This window comes from Macaca mulatta, chromosome 7 (genome assembly GCF_049350105.2).
Source record: "Macaca mulatta isolate MMU2019108-1 chromosome 7, T2T-MMU8v2.0, whole genome shotgun sequence".
NCBI lineage: Eukaryota > Metazoa > Chordata > Mammalia > Primates > Cercopithecidae > Macaca > Macaca mulatta.
Genome location: NC_133412.1, coordinates 33,717,436 through 33,738,543, shown reverse-complemented (window position 1 = coordinate 33,738,543; position 21,108 = coordinate 33,717,436). Strand labels below are relative to the sequence as shown.

Below are 21,108 nucleotides of genomic sequence, written 5' to 3'. Positions count from 1 at the left end.
TTATCAGTACAAGAATGTGAGGGGGGAATGACCCACAGGAATGTAGGAGGACTATTCAAAGGAAAATAAGGAACTAGTGTAAAAAACCGTATGCTAGTAAATTTGACAACATAAATGAAATGGACAGATTCCTTGACAGATACAAACACCCAAAACACAATAAAATATAGCCTCTATAAAGAATACTTCTGTATCTATTAAAGAAATAGAATTTAAAGTATACAATCTTTCCACAAGAAAACCTCAAGCCCAGACGGCTTCACCTGTGAACTCTACCAGACATTCAAAGAGAAAATAATACCAACCCTACAAAAACTCCTCTGAAAGTTGAGCTTCTCCAGAAGAATGATTTGGAAGTTCATTTAATAAAGGCAGCATTACCCTGAAACCAAAACCAAAACCAAAACAAACGCAAAGCAAAAAACCTAAAGATGAAAACAATGTGTAAGAAAACTAAAACAAGACTACAGACTAAACAGACTAGAACTATGTTCCCATGTATACAGACATTCACAAAAATGTAACCAATAATATATAAAAGAGATAATGATACACCATCACCAAGTGGAGTATATCCCAGGAATACAAGGTGGTTTTAACATTTGAAAGACTAAAAAAGAAAAATATAATTTCAATAGATCCAGAAAAAAGCATTTGACAAAATTCAACATTCATTCCTGGTAAGATCTCTCAGGAAATTGCAGTCAGTTTTTCTAAAACTTGTGAACTAAAAATGATTTATTTTGAAGGTGTTAAATAAATTTTAAAAAACAAAACCAGTGAAGAATACACAAGGGACCATATGTAGCCCACAAAGCCAAAGCATTTACTAGTTGGTCTTTTACAGAAAAAGTCTGTAGAAAATCCTAAGGCTTCTAGAGTAAGTGAGTTCAGCAAAGTTGAAGATATAGACTCAATCTGCAAACATAAATTGTATTTCTCCATTATAGCAACAAACAATGGGAAACTGGAATTTAAAGAACATTTATAATATCAAAAATAGGAAATACCAAGAGGTAAGTTTGAAAAAAATGTGTAAAACCTGTATTCTGGAAACCATATATATATATATATATAGTTTGAAGAAATTGAAGAAGGCTTAAATAAACAGATATTCTCTATTCATGATTTTGAAGACACTATTAAGATGTCAATTTTCCTAAAATTGATCTATAGATTCAATGCAATGCCAATCAAAACTCCAACATGTGATTCTAAAACTTACATGGAAATGCAAAAGAACTAGAATAGCCAGTTGTAATAAATGCTCATTGGATCTTTAAAAAAACAAAAGGCATTTATTGGCCATTTATTGGCTTGGTTACTTGCTCAAAGCACCATATACTTTCCACAGCATTTATTACAGTTGCAATCTTAGCTTTGATAGATTATATAAATTCAATAATTATCTAGGTTTTGCTTCATGGATTATCTAAACATTCAATTTCATTATAAGATAGGTGCACAGCTACAAGGATTACATCTGTTTTTTTTTTTTTTTTTTAATTTTTATATCTTTACCCTCCACTAAAGGTCTGGCAGGTACCTAGCAGGCCCTCATAAATATTTCTAAGTGAATTAATAAAGAATTAGAAATTACCTATTCCTAAATGAAGTAACATGAACTCTGGTGTCATATTTTAAATGGATTTCAAGACACCATCTAACCCAATGCCCTGTTTTTAGGTAGAATTCCAGTTAAACTATACTTCCATCATTCCTTCCTTCAGTGTGTTTCAGAGCACTCCTACAGCATCTGGTTTAAGTTTACTGACTTTTAATTTCAAAAGCTACTGTTACTTTAAAGCATAATTACTTATTTCCTAACCTCTGTGGAGAAAAAGTTTATCATTTTTTTAAAGTAGATCTTTAACTTTCTGATGATTATGAGGTAATCTTGTTCTATTTTTTGGAAACCTTACTATTTCCCTGTCATATTTTCTTAAATTTATAGACTTGAATAATTTTAATTGCCTGTTAACTATTATATGTCTATTCAGAATGGGAAGCAAAGTACAAATAATTAAAATGGAAAAAATACACCTGCTCACAAAAGAAAATTTATATACAGATTAGACTCTCCGGAAAAAGTTATTGCATATCCCAAAAATCTCCCTCAAAGATAAAGCCTAGAAATAGGCAAAATAATTGAAAATCAAAAGTTTGAGATACATAGTTTTTCAGAAACGTAAAATAAGTTACATTTAAGAATTCTGACATCAGACTGGGCACATGGCTCATGCTTGTAATCCTAGCACTTTGGGAGGCCGAGGCGGGTAGATCATTTGAGGTCAGGAGTTCAAGACCAGCCTGGCCAACATGGTGAAACCCCGCCTCTTCCAAAAATGTAAAAATTAGCTGGGCTTGGTGGCGGGTGCCTGTAGTCCCTAGTACTTGGGAGGCTGAGGCAGGAGAATCGCTTCAACCTGGGAGATGGAGGTTGCAGTGAGCAGAGATCATGCCACTGTACTCCAGCCTGGGCGAAAGAGCAAGACTCTGACACACACAAAGAATTCTGACATCAAAAGTCTACTTTCTAGTAAATAGTGGGCTGGGCACAGTCGCTCACACCTGTAATCCCAGCACTTTCTGAGGCCAAGGTGGGAAGCTTACTTGAGCTCAGGAGTTCAAAACCAGCCTGAGCAACAAAGTGAGACCCCCGTCTCTACAAAAAATAAAATAAATTTTAAAAAAATATTTAAAATATGATAAATAGTAATGCAATATATACACAAAATGTTATCCCACTGTGTTTAAATCAATTACCCATAGTGCAGAGCTGAGGTCAGAAGTTTGTATCTTGAACACCTCTAGATTATTTTTATTACTGATGGTTCTATTCCGAGTTGTTCACATATCAAGTCCTCATTACTTGAATTTTCAAAATGGGGGACTAACCAGGGAAACAGCTTGATCCATGGAGAATGAAGAAAAGACAGTACAACAGTCCACCCAGGAGTAACACAGAGCCAGAGGATGCTCCCCCGCCCAGGGAAGCAGTGAGTGAATGTGATGCCGGGAAACCACACTTCTCCCAGGGCTGTTTGTAACCGCGGGTCAGGAGATCTCTTTGTGAACTCACTCCACCAGGGCCTTCAGTCTGACTGACAGAGCTACTTGGAGTCTTGGCAGAGCAGCCACTCAGGTATGCGTGGAGACCCTGGAGCTTAGATACTGGGGCTTTCTGGCAAAAGTAGCTGCAGCTCCTGCAAAGTAGGAGGTTAGACCCACAAATATACCCTTAAGAAAGAGAGGCTCAATCTACAGGGCTGAGCGATAGCCTGCAGGCCCCACTTCCACAACATCTCACAAGATAAGACCCACTGGTTTGGAACTCCAGCCAGCCACTGGTTAGCGGCATTGCACCTCCCTAAGAAGGAGCTCCAGGGGTGGAGAGGGAGCTCTTTTTTAAAGGAGGCATGGGGTGGGCTGCCATCTTTGCTGTTTGGGCAACTTAGCCATTCCAGCCCTCCAGCTTTGCAGAGTCCGAGCCAACCAGGGGCAGAAGGGCTCCCCCAGTACAGCACAGCCCCTCTCCCAAAATGTGGCCAGACTGCTTCTTTAAGCAGGTCCCTGATCCCACTCCTCCTCACCAGGCGAATTCCCCCTGGGACGGCACTCTCAGAGGCAGAGGGGCAGGACACCATCTTTGCTATTTGGGCGACTTAGCTGATCCAACCTTTGGGCCTCAGAGTGTCTGAGGTGACCAGGTACTGAAGTGGAACACAGCATAGCTACTCTACCAACATATGGCCAGGCTGCTTTTTTCAACAGGTTCCCAAATCCCCTTCCTCCTCACTGGGTGGGACCTCCCAGCTGGGGTCTCCAGCGACCTCCTACAGGTCTGGCAACAAGCCCATACCTCCCTGGGATGAAGCTCCCAGAAGGAGGGACAGGCTGTAATCTGCTGCTTCACAGCCTTCACTGGTGATACCTCCAGGTTCTGGAAAATCCGAGGTCACTAGGGACTGGAGCAGGCTCCCAGCATACCATAGGAGCCCTATAGAAAAGTGGTCAGACTGTTATGTGGGTGCCCATTCCCATATCGCCTCACCAGGAGGGTACTCTAGGCCTGAGCCTCTAGCCACCCCCTACTAGAGCTATCAAGCCAGTGGCAACTTGGCAACTCCCTGGACAGAGCCTCCAAGGGCAACTGAAAGCCTCTCTGCCACTGCCTCTGCAGCTGCCCTTGCCACCCTCAAACTAATGAAGAAGCGAAGACCCTAAGTCCTTTATCCATACCTCCAACAAGCTGCAGTCAACCCTAGGAGAGGAGGCCAGTCCCTCTCCCATGGGTCTGACAACACCCCAACCCCCACTGCTCATCACCAGACAGGGAACCCCTGGCTTGGGCCTACCGCACAGACCCACCATCCTGGGCTGATTGTACTAAGCAATTGCTGACCCGCATCTCTCTGGGGTGGAGCTCCCAGTAGACAAGCAAACAACCTCTGGTCACAACCACTACTAAGATCCCTTCCTCTGCTTCTTCCAAGTTGGGGAAGGAACATAAACACTGAGATAGCCCCAGAACTGCAGTGGGCACCCCAGGAGTGCCAAGTTGTGATCTACAGCCAGCACTCAAGCAAAGAGGAACCCACACTTTCACAGCATTAAGAAGAAACATGGCTACAACTGTGAGAAAACATAGGGGAGCCACACAACCAAGCAAGAGTCTACCAACTGACCAATAAGCCTAAGTGCCAACTACAGGATCACATTCCTCAAAGCTTTAACACCAAAAATACCTGAAACATACCCTTCTGTGAAACCAGATACAAGAGGTCAGCTTCAAATAAAGACCCTGAACAAAGCATCAGCCCAGTGAAAGCATCCAGAAAAGAAATGTACTGACTATATTCAATCTACACTGCAGTTAAAGTTTAGAACACCCACACACACAGATGACAAAGAACTAATGCAGAAACTCCAGTAACTCAAATGGCCAGAGTGTCATATGCCTTCCAAACAACCATACCAGTTCTTCAACAAGAGTTCTTAACCAGGCTGAACTGGCTGGAATGACAGAAATAGAATTCAGAATACGGATGGGAACAAAGATCATCGAGATTCAGGAGGATGCAAAACCCAATCCAAGGAAAATAAGAATCACAATAAAGTGGTACAAGAGCTGAAGGATGAAAGAGCCAGTATAAAAATGAACCTAATGGGTCTGACAGAGCAGAGCTGAATAACACAATTAAAGAATTTCCCAATGCAATCACAAGTATTAACAGCAGAAAAACCAAGCTGAGGAAAGAATCTCAGAACTTGAAGATTGGTTCTCTGAAGTCAAAGAAAAAGAAAATATAAATAAAAAGGAATGAACAAAACCTCCAAGAAGTATGAGATTATATAAAGAGGCCAAATCTATGAATCATTGGCATCACTGAAAGGGAGGGGAGAAAACAAACAACTTGGAAAATGTATTTCAGGATATTGTCCATGAAAACTTACCCAACCTTGCTGGAGAGGCCAACAGTCAAATACAGAGAATTCCTGCAAGATTCTACACAAGAAGATCATCCCCAAGACACATAATTGTCAGATTTTCCAAAGTTGAAATGAAAGAATGTTAAAAACAACTAGAGAGAAAGGGCAGGTTCTCCTACAAAGGGAATCCCATAAGGCTAACAGCAGACCTCTCAGTGGAAACCCAAAAAGCCAGAAGAGATTTAGGACCTATATTCAATATTCTTTAAAAAAAAAAGTCCTCAAGAATTTCATATTAAGCCAAACTAAGCTACCTAAGTGAAGGAGAAATAAGATCCTCTTCAGATAAGCAAATGTTGAGGGAACTTGTTACCACCAGATCTGCCTTACAAGAGCTCTTGAAAGAAGCATTAAACATAGAAAGCAAAGACCACTACCAGCTAAGACAAAAACACATTTAACCACACAGACCAATGTCACTGTAAAGCAATCACACAAACAAGTCAACCTGATAACCAGCTAACAGCAAAACAGCAGATCAAATCCACACACATCAATACTAACCTTGAATATAAACAGCCTAAATGCCCCCACTTAAAAGGCATGGAGTGACAAGCTGTATAAAAAAGCAAGACCCGGCCAGGCATGGTGGCTCAAGCCTGTAATCCCAGCACTTTGGGAGGCCGAGACAGGCAGATCACGAGGTCACAAGATCAAGACCATCCTGGCTACCACGGTGAAATCCCGTCTCTACTTAAAAAAGAAAAAATACAAAAAAAAAAAAAAAAAAAAAACTAGCTGGGTGAGGTGGCGGGTGCCTGTAGTCCCAGCTACTGGGGAGGCTGAGGCAGGAGAATGGCGTAAACCCGGGAGGCAGAGCTTGCAGTGAGCTGAGATCCGGCCACTGCACTCCAGCCTGGGCGACAGAGCGAGACTCCGTCTCAAAAAAAAAAAAAAGGCAAGACCCAAATGGTATGCTGTCTTCAAGAGACCCATCTGACATTTAATGACTCTCATAGGCTCAAACAGATAGAGGAAAATCTACCAGGAAAATAGAAAACAGAAAAAAGCAGGGGTTGCAATTCTAATTTCAGACAAAACAAAGATCAAAAAAGACAAAGATCAAAACCAACAAAGATTCAAACCAACAAAGATCAAACCAACAAAGATAAAAAAAGACAAAGAAAGGCATTACATAATGGTAAAGTACTGAATTCAATAAGAAGACCTAATTAGCCTAAATATACATGCACACAACACAGGAGCACCCAGATTCATAAGGCAAGTTCTTAGAAACCTACAAAGAGACATAGACTCTCACACAATAATAGTGGGAGATTTCAGCACTCCATAGTATTAGATCATTGAGGCAGAAAATTAACAAAGATATCTGGAACCTATACTCAATGCTGGACCAAATGGATATTATAGACCTTTACAGAACTCTCCACCAAAAACAACAGAATATACATTCTTCTTAGTGCCATATGGCACATACTCTAAAACTGACCACATAATTGGACATAAAACAATCCTCAACAAATGTAAAAGAACCAAAATCATACCAAACACACTCTTGGACCACAGCACAATAAATTGGAGTCAAGACTATGAAAATTGCTCAAAACCATGCAATTACATGGAAATTAAACAGCACACTCCTCAATGACTGTTGGGGTAAATAATGAAATTAAGTCAGAAATCAAAAAGTTGAAAATAACAACAAAGATACAACATACCAGAATCTCTGGAACACGGCTAAGGGAGAGTTAAGAGGGAAATTCATAGCAGCACTAAATGCCCACATCAAAAAGTTAGAAAGATCTCAAATTAACAATGTAACTTCAGAACCGAAAGAATTCAAGAAGCAAGAAGATATCAACCCCAAGGCTAGCAGAAGATGAGAAATAACAAAAATCAGAGCTGAAGTGAAGGAAATCAAGACATGAAAAACCAGTCAAAAGATAAATGAATCCAGGAGTTGTTTTTTTGAAAAAATTAGTAAAATAGACCACTAGACTAGTAAAGAAGAGTGAAGATCCGAATAAACACAATTAGAAATGACAAAGGGAGTGTTACTACTGACCCCACAGATATAAAAACAACCAGCAGAAACTACTATGAACACCTCTATGCACACAAACTAGAAAACCTAGAAGAGATAGACAAATTCCTGGACATGTACACCCTCCCAGGACTGAACGAGGAGGAAACTGAATCCCTACACAGACCAATAATGAGCTCCCAAATTGAATCAGTAATAAAAAGTCTACCAACCAAAAAAAGCCTGGGACCCAGTGGATTCACAGCCAAATTCTACCAGATGTACAAAGAAAAGCTGGTACCATTCTTACAGAAACTATTACAAAAAACTAAGGAGGGACTCCTCCCCACTCATTCTATGGAGCCAGCATCATCTTGATACCAAAACCTGGCAGAGAGACAACCAAAAAAGAAAACTTCAGGCCAATATCCTTGATGAACATTGATGCAAAAATCCTCAACAAAATATTTGCAAACCAAATCCAGGAGCACATCAAAAAGTGTATCTACCATGATGAAGTAGCATTCATTCCTGGGATGCAGGGTTGGTTCAACATACACAAATCAATAAATGCAATTTATCACATAAACAGAACTAAAGACAAAAACCACATGATTACTTCAATAGATGCAGAACAGGCTTTCAGTAAAATTCAACACCCTTCATGTTAAAAACTCTAAATAACATAGATATTGGAGGAACAGACCTCAAAATAATAAGAGCCATCTATGGCAAACCCACAGTAAACATTATACTAAATGGACAAAAGCTGGAAGCATTCCCCTTGAAAACTGTCACATGACAAGGATGCCCTCTCTCAACACTTCTCTTCAACATAGTATTGGAAGTCCTGCCAGAGCAATCAGGCAAGAGAAAGAAATAAAGGGCCTCCAAATAGTAAGTCAAACTATCTCTGTTTGCGGACGGCATAATTCTGTATCTAGAAGACCCCATAGTCTTGTCCCAAAAGCTCCTTTGGCAGATAAACAACTTCAGCAAAGTTGCAGGGTACAATATCAATGTACAAAAATTACTAGCATTCCTACACACCAACAACAGCCAAACCGAGAGCCAAATCAGAAAAGCAATCCCATTCCCACTTGCCATAAAAAGAATACCTAGGAATACAGCTAACCAGAGAGATGCAAGATCTCTACAATGAGAATTACAAAACACTGCTCAAAGAAATCAGAAAAAACACAAAGGGAAAAAACATCCCATGCTCATTGATAGGAAGATTTATTAAAATGCCTATACTGCCCAAAGCTATTTACATATTCAATGCTATTCCTATCAAACTACCAATGACATTCTTCACAGAATTAGAAAAAAACTATTTAAAAATTCACATGGAACCACAAAAGAGCCTGAATAGCCAAGGCAATACTAAGCAAAAAGAACAAAGCTGGAGGCACACTGCCTGACTTCAAACTATACTACAAGTCTACAATAACCAAAAGAGCATGGTACAAAGACAGGTACTGTTACAGAAACAGGCACATAGACCAATGGAACAGAATAGAGGGCCCATAAATAAGGCGCACATCTACAACTGTCTGATCTTCAACAAACCTGACAAAAGCAACAGGAAAAGGCTCCCTCTTCAATAAATGGTGCTGGGATAACTGGCTAGCCATTTGCAGAAGATTGAAGCTGGACCTTTTCCTTCCACCTTATACAAAAACCAACTCAAGATGAATTAAAGACTTAACTGGAAAACCCAAAACTATAAAAACCCTGGAAGACAACCTAGGCAATACCATCTTGGACATAGGAATGGGCAAAGATTTCATGACAAAGGGAGAAATAGAAACTGCAACAAAAGCAAAAACTGACAAGTGGGATCTACTTAAAGAGCTTCTGCACAGCAAAATAAATGATTAGCAGAGTAAACAGACAACCTATAGAATGGGAGAAAATTTTTGCAAACTATGCATCTGATAAAGGTCAATATCCAGCTTCTATAAGGAACTTAAACAAATTTACAAGAGAAAACCCCATTAAAAGGTGGGCAAAGGACAAGAACAGACACTTCTCAAAAGAAGTCATACATGTGGCCAACAAGTATGAAAAAAAGCTCAATATCACTGATCAACAGATAAATGCACATCAAAACCACAATTAAATACCACCTCACACCAGTCAGAATGGCTATTACTAAAAAGTCAAAAAGTGAAGTTGCAGAGAAAACGGAACACTTACACACTGCTGGTGGGAGTGTAAATTAGTTCAACCATTGTGCAAAGCAGTATGGTGATTCTCAAAGAGGTAAAAGCAGAACTACCATTGGACCCAGCAATCTCATTACTGGAATTATACCCAGAGGAATATAAATCATTCTACCATGAAGACACATGCACACAAATGTTCACTGCAGCACTAGTCACAATAGCAAGGACATGGAATCAAGTAATGCCCATCAATGACAGATTGGATAAAGAAAATTTGGTACATATACACCATGGAATACTATGTAGTCATAAAAAAGAACGAGATCATGTCTTTTGTGGGAACATGGATGGAGCTGGAGGCAGTTATCTTTAGCAAACTAATGTAGGAACACAAAACCGAATACTGCTTGTTTTCACTCATAAGTGGGAGCTAAATGATAAGAACTTACAGAACACAAAGAAGGAAACAAAAGACACTGGGGTCTACTTAAAGTGGGGAAGGCAGAAAAAGGGAGAGGAGCAGAAGAGATAACTATTGAGTACTGGGCCTAATACCTAGGTGATTAAATATATGTCAACAAACCCTCATGACACCTGTTTACCTATGCAACCTTCACATGTACCCTCAAACCTAAAAAAAATTAAAACAAAACAAAATGGCTGGCTAGAATATGGAGAGTCATCTGTTTCATGAAACCATTTTCCTTCTATTTTCTTAATATGTGAATACAATATAGAGATCAAATCTACAACAATTAGGAAATCCTGATACCTAGGTGGTTATTCTTCCATTTATTTTCTTCAAAATCCCTTTAAAATGCACCAAATTGGAAATAACACTCTAATAACAGGCTAATTACTGGTAAGTCTATAAAGATGACTTCCTAACTTGTTAATTTAATAACTTCCATTAATAAATCCCAGTTATGCCATCACTGATGGCCCTTGAATATGAAAATGACCTGACCATATAACAAACTACCTCACAGATGACATCTTAAAACTCTGTAATCACTATGCCACATATTTGCCTCTCAAACATGTTAGAGGACATATCAAGGTCACTTTCAGTCTATTCCTGTTAAGTGTTACTAACTTAATCCAAAATGTATTATCTGTGTATATAATGAAAGTGGTTCCTAATTTCATTATCCAAGTCATGGTTAAATTATTAAATATTGTTCTAATTATTAAGCAGAGTCCAATGGACTATCACTTATTACCCTTTTAGGTCAATACAGAACCAAAAAGTAACCAATATTTATAGAATGTACAAAGGGCTTTCATGAACACTGGTATTTGAACTTTCACTTATTCAACAGATATTTAAGGCACCGCATGCTAATTCTATGCCAAGCATTGGCTAGACACTGGAGTTACGGTGATCCTTACAAGTTCCCAGGTAAATTTTTGTTAAAACTGCGAATTCTCAGGCCTCACTCCAGACCTATTAAATCAGAAATTCTGGGGATGGGCCCCAGCAATCTGATTTAACAAGGCCTCCCAGAGATTCTGATACATGCTCAAGTTTGAGAACCACTGCCCTGTAAAATAGAGCCTTACTTTATATATTAGAAAACCGAGGTTCAGAGAATAAAAGACGAGATACGAAAGATACTTTTTTAAAACAGCTTTTTCTAAGAGCTCAGAAAAGTATCTGACATATAATATAGGCACCTGATAAAACTGGTTGAAGAAATTAATGTTCCAAAGAGTTGTGCCATCACCCAATTATGGCGATAGACAAGCATATCATCCTAATATGTTAGAAATGCGTATACTGCTAATGAATATATTTCTTCTGAAAAGACAAATGTTCAGCATGACAACAAGAATTATAATTTAAGTATTATTTTTGACATGTTCATAAAAGAAGTAGTTACCAAAAGGGATCACTACAAAAGCTATTCAGTTTTTCCATACCTTGTTATTTTGCCTTAATTTACTTAACTCCAGTTTATACTTTTCTGCTTCTTCTAGAGCTCTATTCAAGCGAACCTCTGTGGCACTTTGACTACTTGCAGCCTGTTTTTGCAGTCTTCTTTTATTTTCTAATTCCTGTATAGTAAAAAAGATTATGGAACATTTATAAATGTATCATAGGTTCCCCCTTGATCATTTTGCAGTATCTTCCATATCCATATTCCTTGCTTTCTCTCAAACTTTACACACACACACACACACACGCGCATGCACGCACACGCGGGGCTAGAGGCTGAACACTAAGTGTTAGAGGTCTCAAGGAATTCTTGCCCCAAATTAGTATTAGAGAAATATATCCTAAAAAATGTACCTGTGAACTGGGCTTTCAAATTACTTTTTGTTTGGAATTTTGTCTCTCTTTATTGACTCAAGACACAGTATACCTGTCCTCTATTTTATAAACAACTCTTTATAACTGTATTTCTTCTTCTGGGAACCTCCCAAAAAGACCAATGTTAAGAGAAACTCTCCACTGTTTTTCTGTATACCTGACAAAGTAAATCATTTAAGAATATATTCATCACAACATTCTGTATAGCCCTATAGGAAAATCCCAATTCTGAGTAGAAACAACAGATCTTATAGATTATTTTCCACATCCTGGGGTGAGTTTAGTCTTATATTTCTGCAAACATCCTAGGATATTGTTGCAGAGAGTCAACAGGCCAACACCTGAAGAAACACGAACGTAGAGGATAAACTGTGAACTCCACCATAATCTTTCCCCTGTCAACCAGCTTCATCTCCTGCCAAAGATGTTACTTTTAGTAATACGAGCAGTAATTGGATCTCTCCCAAACAGCCATGGTGTTTCCTGCCTCAGTCTTTTGCTTGTGCTCTTCCTCCTGCCCTGATCTCTGCCCACTCATTTTCACGTAACTAGCACCTACTGACTCAGCTAGGTTTGTACCCTAGGGCATTAGCTCCCCCAAGACATATTTCCTTTCTAATCTTCACTATCCACCCAGATTATATTAAGTGCCCTCTTCAAAGCTTGTATAGCACCTTAAGACACATTTATCATCGTATCTGCTACGTGGTACTGAAACTATCCCTTAACTTTATTGCCCCCACTATAGTTTAAGCTCCTTGAAGAAAAGAACTGTCTTAATTTCTGTATACTCAGCACTTCAGTGGGATATAAAAGACACTAACACACATGTTAATTAAACTGAACTTATTTTGTAATACTAAACTCACTCTTCTTTATATCCCCTACAAAGTAACGCCTAGTCCAGAGCCTTACTCAATAAATTGAGCAGATACTCAATATATTATAGAGTTGAAATGATGCAGTTAAAAATAGAGTTGTCTATTTTTTTATAATTTTTTTCTGGCTATATCACTATATTTTATTTAAAAACTAGTCTCCCTGGCTCTGAGTAATTAAGGGGAAAAACAAAACAAAACACATGCTGCTCTTTATGTAGGTTTCTAAACAAATCAAACTGTGTATGGATACCATCTGTTATCACAGCCTTCTTCACAGCTTTGTGGGTGGTAGCAACAGGAAGAGCTAGCCTGATTTATCTCACTGTTCACATAGAAAAGGCAAAGATTCTCATTAGCTACAAAGTCCACATTTCTTGCTGCCTCATTTCAGTCTTCCTTCTTAAGAATATAGAACTGAATCTTTCCTCTTGCCTGCTGATGACTCTGTAACCTATTTCACAGAAAAATGAAAACCATCCTGTACCATATGATGTCCCCTATCCCTGAACCAATACTGCCCTCTTCTTGGGAGGTGTGGGGAAAAAATGGTACCCAGAAGAATAGTAAAGTAGGAAATAAAGTTTTTCTATATGAGTAATCCACTAAACAAATTTCTAGTGTTATAAAAATTTAAGCAGTTACATGTCGCTAGACAAAAATTTCATGACAAATCTGAAATCCTGAGTTGCACATTAGTTTTAAAAAAAAAAACTAAGAAAATCAAATTTAACATTAAAATTAAAATACTGTTAGCTTCAGGAGGAAATGATGTACCACTCTCTCATGATTATTAAAGCATTCATAAAAGGCACTGGGGGAGAGTAAGAAAAGAGAGGGGCATGCATCAGCCACAGCAGAAGGCAAATGTAATAAATGCTCTGGGAATAACACAAAGCACCACAGAAATTCAGATAAGAAATAATCAGATGAGGATAAATCATCAGATAAGGTTTCAGAAATAAGGGGCTAAGGTAGAAAAGAATGGACTTGGAGTCAGAAAACCTGCCAGCTGTGGTAGACTTATTTCCATATCTGAAATTGTGAGTAATATTATCTATACCTAACAGGTTTCATTCATTTACTCAACACATTTATTAAGCACTTACTACATGCAGGATACTATTCTATATCATGGGCACACAAATTAACCAAATTTCCTCCTCTCATGACGTTTGCATTCTAGAGGAAGAGACAGAAGATGAACACATATTTACACATACATATATGCAATATCTGGTAGTGATAAGGGCTATGAACAAAAAAAAGGGTAAAGGGACAGAACAATGAAGGGAGGGTATAACTATTTAAAATAAAGTAGTCAGGGAAGTCTTCCAAATGAAGTGAGGTAATGATTTAAGTTAAAATCTTGGGGAGGCCAGGCACGGTGACTCACCCCTGTAGTCCTAGTACTTTGGGAGGCCAATGTGGGAGGATGAACCCAGGAGTTCGAGACCAGCCTAGGCATCATAGGGAGACCTTGTCTCTATAAAAAAATTTAAAAATTAGCTGGGCATTGTGGCGTATGTATGTGGTCCTAGCTGCTTAGAAGACTGAGGCAGAAGGATTGCTTGAGCCGGGGAGGTGAAGGCCGTAGTAAGCCATGATTGCACCACTCCAGCCTGAGCAGAGTGAGATCCTCTCTCTAAAAAAAAAATACAATAATCAAATAAGGATCTCGGGGAAAGAATTCCAGATAATAAGAACAATAAAGACAAAGATCCTGTAGTAGGAATCCACTTGATACATTAAAAAATCACCTAGAAGGTCAGTGTGGTTTCAGCTGAGTGACATAGGCACAGCTTTAGGTTTTGAGGTAAGAGAAGTGGGCAGGGCAAGCCTAGGTGAACCTTGTAAGCTTTACTTATAAATTTGGATTTTATTGAGTGACACGGGAAGCCTTTGGAGGATTTTAAGTGTGTATGCATATGTGTATGTGTGTGATGATCTGAGTTAATTTTTTTTTTTTTTTTTCGAGATGGAGTCTCACTCTGTCACTCAGGCTGGAGTGCAGTGGTACAATCTCTGCTCTCTGCAAGCTCCGCTTTCCGGGTTCATGCCATTCTCCTGCCTCAGCCTCCCAAGCAGCTGGGACTACAGGCACCCGCCACCATGCCGGCTAATTTTTTGTACTTTTAGTAGAGACGGGGTTTCACCAGGTTAGCCAGGATGGGCTCAATCTCCTGGCCTTGTGATCCGCCCACCTCGGCCTCCCTAAGTGCTGAGATTACAGGCGTAAGCCACCGCACCTGGCTCTGACTTAAATTTTATAGGGATTGCTCTGGCCACTGTGGTATTGCCAATCTAGGAGGTTATTATAATAGTTTAAATAAAAGACAGTGGCTTGGGCTTGGGTAGAAGTAATTAATGTTTTGAGAAGTGGTTTATTCTATGGATTTTGAAGACAGAATTGACAGGATTTGTTGGTGAGCTGGATCTGGATATAGGAAAAGAGATAGATAAGATGACTCTTCAATTTTAGACTGAACAACTGGGTGATGCCTTTTACTAAGAGAGGGAGAAGGAAGAGAAGCAGGTTTGCTAAGGGCAGGGAAGCAAGAGCTTCCTTTAGGACATGTGAAGTTTAACACACAATAGAGATATCAAGTGGGCAGAAAGGAAGAGGTAAGGGCAAGAAACGGAAATGTGAGTATGAATAACATATATATATAGATGGTATATAAAGTCATGGAACTGAATGAGATCATCTAAGGATTAGATATAAAGAGACTTGAGCAGTCTACTATGTAAGGCCAGGAAAATGAGGGAGAATCATGACTATGGTGCTCTAGAAGCCAAATGAATAGTGTTTCAAGGAAGAAGTAATCAACTATTTCAAATATTGCTGAGATATAAATTCATGTCAAGAATAACTGACCAAGTACAATGGACCACAACTGCAATGTGGATTATTGGTGACCTTTTTAAGAGTAGTTTCAATGGCAGGGTAGAGATGGAAGCCTAAGCAAAGTATTTTCAGGAGAAAATGGCACATGAGGTATAGAGACATTGAGTATAAACAATAATTTTGGGAAGCTTCGCTATAAAGGGGAGCAATGATATAGGACTGGAGGTAGATGTAAGATCTAAAGAAGTTTTAAAATAAATAAATATATGAATGATTCTATGAAATGTTTGTACACTAATGAGTATAATCTGATAAGAATAAATTTGATTTTGCAAGAGAAAGGACAATTGCCAGTGCGAAGTCCTTGAGGAGAAGAGAGTATATGGTATTCAGTGCACAAGTGAAGGGGCCAGCTTTAGACAGAAGAGGTACTAATTCACTGTAACTGGAGTGGGGAGTGGTACAGAGGCAGCGAGGTTGTAAATTTAGTGAAAGGATGATCTTTTGATTGTTTCCTTAATGAAAAAGGAATCTGAGTCATGAGTCAAGAATAAGGATGTTGGAAGGGGTGTTAGAAAGTTGAGGAAAAAAGACCAACTGTTTAATAATCATCTCCAAAAATGGGAGAGGGAATCGACTTCTCAGAAAGTGAGGGTAGAAAATGCATTATTCTTGAGATTTGTAAATAAATTTAAAGTAGGACTGATTAAGAAAAAATGACAGAAGAGACAAATTATCAGTATCAGAAATGAAAGAGGGGCCATTATTACACATCATACAGGTATTATAAATATAATAAATATAATAAAGGAATATTATGGACAAATTTATGCCAGTAACTCTGACTTAGATGAAGTGGACAAATATCATGAAAAACATAAATTAGCAAAGCTGACTCAAAAAGCAGCAGAAAATCAGAATAGACTTGTATCCATTAAATAAACTGAATTGGTAATTGAAATCCTTCCAAAAGAAAACTCCAGTGCACGTGGCTTTCCTAATGAATTGTATCAAATGTATATATCAATATAACAGAATAGTTCAAAGAAGATCCATACATAAATACAGCCAATTCATTTCCTTCACTGGTGCCATGGTAAGCAAATGGGGAAAGAACTGGATTATTATCCATACGGAAAAAAGTGAACCCTGACCCTTATCACACACAAAATGAACTTGAAATAGAGTACAAGTCAATTTATATATGATTTTGAGGTACACACACACACACACACACACACACACACACACACACACAAAATAACACTTCTAGAAGAAATCAGGAAAAAACTCTCATGACTTTGGAGTGGATAAAGATTTCTTGGATAGAATGAGGAAAAAAAGCACAACCCCCAAGAAAATAATATTTTGGGGAAAAAACACAAGCCACAAGAAAATAATATTTTTTAATTCATCAAAATTTAAAACTTTTGAAACACACTGTTGAGAAAATAAAGCCAAGTCAGATTGGGAGAAACTATTCAAAATATATATTCTTCTAATAAAGGAATTACATAGGGAAACAAAGAATTTGCAACTTAGTATTTTTGAATGGGCAAAAAAAAAAATGAACAAATACATCACAAAAAGGATATATGAATGGCCAATAAACACATGAAAAGATGTTCAATATCCATTATAACTATGGATAACTAAAGGAAATACAAATTAAACCACAATGAGATACTATTTCTTCCCCTCTAGAATGGCTAAAATTAAAAAGATAATAATCCCAAGTGTTCATGATGATACAGAGTAACTCTAATTCTCATATATTGCTAGTGGGAATGTAAAATGGTACAATCACTATGGAACACAGTTTAGCAGTTGCTTAAAAAGTTAAGCATACACTTTCCATAAAATTCACAAATTCCACTCCTAAGTATTTGGTATATACAAAAACATGTGTTCACACAGAATACTTGTACATGGAAATTCACTGTGGATTTTTGATAGCCACACTCCATAAATAAATAATATGGAGCAATACAAGGAAATTAACCACAAAACATGTAACAACATTGATGAACCTTAAAAATATCATGCTGAAGGCCGGGCGCGGTGGCTCATGCCTGTAATCCCAGCACTTTGGGAGGCCGAGGCAGGTGGATCATGAGGTCAGGAGATCAAGACCATCCTGGCTAACACAGCGAAACCCTGTCTCTACTAAAAATACAGAAAAATTAGCCAGCCTTGGTGGCGGGCGCCTGTAGTCCCAGCTACTCAGGACTCTGAGGCAGGAGAATGGTGTGAACCCGGGAGGCAGAGCTTGCAGTGAGCCAAGATCACGCCACTGCATTCCAGCCTGGGCAACAGAGCGAGACTCTGTCTCAAAAAAAAAAAAAAAAATTATGATGAAGAAAAATAACCAGATATACAAAAGTCCATATTCATGATTCCACTGGTATGAAATTTTAGAAAAGGAAAATCTAATTTATAGTGAAAAAATATAGCTCACTGGCTGCCTGGGGCCATGATTAGAGGTCGGAGATTTATGGGGCAGAGTACAAAGGATATTCTGAAAGGGTAATATAAATTTTCATTATCTGAATTATGGTGGTAGTTATGAGGGAATATTAATTTGTGAAAACGTATTGAATTATAAGCTAAAAACAAGTATATGTTATTGTATGTAAGTTATTCTTCAATAAAGTTGATTTTAAAGAAATCACTAACAGAAAAACAAAATCCAATGCCAAAACAAATTGGTTTCTGTTTTTGTATTTTAGAAAACTCCATCTGTTAGCATTAGAAGCTTAAGTTATATATAATAATTTTTAAAACGGTTGGCTTTTGCAGATTTATAAAAGCAAGTCCATCAAACTCAAGCTCTGGCATTTCTGTGAACTGTACACTGAGGTTTGTTTGTATAGAGATATAAAATGAGACTTAGCAAAGAATGATTCAATCTTGAGTTCTCATGGTTACATAACCCATGAGAATTATTATGCCTACCTGGCAGGGTAGATAGGGATGCAAGCTGGAAAGTTCAGAGCCAATGGAAGTTTTTATAAAAGCCTTCAGATAGCCAATATATCATAACCGCTTAGTACATTCATTGTGAAATAAAAGTTTAAAGTATTAAACTCTTAAACAGTGATAAGATTTTGAAATAGCTGGTACTTACATTCATTTAATTTTGGGGGATTCGGGAATGATATGATTTGTGGAAAAAACACAGACTGTGGTGTCAGACACAGTTTGAATCCTATTCTGCCACTACCTATATATAAACTTGGGTAATTTGCTTCACCATCAAACTCAGTTTCCCTTTGTTTTTTGTTGTTGTTGTTGTTGTTTTGAGATGGAGTCTCGCTCTCTTGCCCAGGCTGGAGTGCAGTGGCGCCATGTAGGCTCGCTGCAAGCTCCAACTCCCAGGTTCACGCCACGCCATTCTCCTGCCTCAGCCTCCCGAGTAGCTGAGACTACAGGCGCCCGCCAACGCGCCGGGCTAATTTTTTTGTACTTTAATTTTTTTTTATTATTATAGTTTAAGTTCTAGGGTACATGTGCACAATGTGCAGGTGTGACACATGGGTACACATGTGTCATGTTGTTTGCTGCACCCATCAACTTGTCATTTACATTAGGTATTTCTCCTAATGCTATCCTTCCCCCAGCTCCCCAGCCCCCAATAGGCCCCGATGTGTGATGTTGCTGCCCTGTGTCCAAGTGGTGTCATTGTTCAATTCCCACCTATGAGTGAGAACATGCGGTGTTTGGTTTTCTGTCTTCGTGAGAGTTTGCTGAGAATGATGGTTTCCAGCTTCATCCATGTTCCTGCAAAGGACATGAACTCATCCTTTTTTATGGCTGCAGAGTATTCCATGGTGTATATGTGCCACATTTTCTTAATCCAGTTTATCATTGATGGAGATGTGGGTTGGTTCCAAGTCTCTGCTATTGTGAATAGTGCTGCAATAAACATACATGTGCATGTGTGTTTATAGGAGCATGATTTATAATCCTTTGGGTATACACCCAGTAATGGGATTGGTGGGTCAAATGGCATTTCTAGTTCTAGATCCTTGAGGAATCGCCACACTGTCTTCCACAATGGTTGAACTAATTTGCACTCTGCCAACAGTGTAAAAGCGCTCCTATTTCTCCACATCCTCTCCAAGCATCTGTTGTTTCCTGACATTTTAATGATCGCCATTCTAAGTGGTGTGAGATGGTATCTCACTGTGGTTTTGATTTGCATTTCTCTGATGACGAGTGACAATGAGCATTTTTTCATGTGTCTGTTGGCTGCATAAATGTCTTCTTTTGAGTCATGTCTGTTCATATCCTTTGCCCACTTTTTGATGGGGTTGTTTTTTTCTTGTAAATTTGTTTGAGCTCTTTGTAGATTCTGATTATCAGCCCTTTGTCAGATGGGTAGATTGCAAAAAATTTCTCCCATTCTGTAGGTTGCCTGTTCACTCTGATGGTAGTTCCTTTTGCTGTGCAAAAGCTCTTTAGTTTAATTAGATCCCAGTTGTCTATTTTGGCTTTTGTGGCCATTGCTTTTGGTGTTTTAGTCATGAAGTCCTTGCCCATGCCTATGGCCTCAATGGTATTGCCTAGGTTTTCTTCTAGGGTTTTTACAGTTTTAGGTCTAACATTTAAGTCTTTAATTCATCTTGAATTAATTTTCATATAAGGTATAAGGAAGGGATCCAGTTTTAGCTTTCTACATATGGCTAACCAGTTTTCCCAGCACCATTTATTAAATAGGGAATCCTTTCTCCATTTCTTGTTTTTGTCAGGTCTGTCAAAGATCAAATGGTTGTAGATGTGTGGTGCTATTTCTGAGGCCTCTGTTCTGTTCCATTGGTTTATATCTCTGTTTTGGTACCAGTACCATGCTGTTTTGGTTACTGGAGCCTTGTAGTATACTTTGAAGTCAGGTAGCAAGATGCCTCCAGCTTTGTTCTTTTGGCTTAGGATTGTCCTGGCAATGCGGGCGCTTTTTTTGGTTCCACATGAACTTTAAAGTAGTTTCTTCCAATTCTGTGAAGAAAGTCACTGGCAGCTTGATGGGGACGGCACTGAATCTATAAATTACCTTGGGCAGTAGGGCCATTTTCACGATATTGATTCTTCCTATCCATGAGCACAGAATGTTCTTCCTTTGTTTGTGTCCTCTTTTATTTTGTTTAGCAGTGGTTTGTAATTCTCCTTGAAGAGGTCCTTCACATCCGTTGTAAGTTGGATTACTAGGTATTTGATTCTCTTTGTAGCAATTGTGAATGGGAGTTCACTCACGATTTGGCTGTGTGTTATTGGTGTATAGGAATGCTTGTGATTTTTGCACATTGAGTTTGCTGAAGTTGCTTATCAGCTTAAGGAGGTTTTGGGCTGAGACGATGGGGTTTTCTACATATAAAATCGTGTCATCTGCCAATAGGGACAATTTGACTTCCTCTTTTCCTAGC

General features: G+C 38.6%; 1 protein-coding gene across 3 annotated transcripts in view; it reads right to left on the bottom strand.

Annotated features, from left to right (window-relative positions):
• TEX9 (testis expressed 9) overlaps positions 1 to 21,108 on the bottom strand; it is a 67,321-nt gene that overhangs the window by 8,661 nt on the left and 37,552 nt on the right. For all 3 annotated transcript variants that reach the window (XM_077939451.1, XM_077939452.1, XM_015142303.3), the window contains one exon: positions 11,572 to 11,706. In XM_077939451.1, the coding sequence (XP_077795577.1) occupies positions 11,572 to 11,706 (135 nt within the window). The remainder of the gene's footprint in view (positions 1 to 11,571; positions 11,707 to 21,108) is intronic.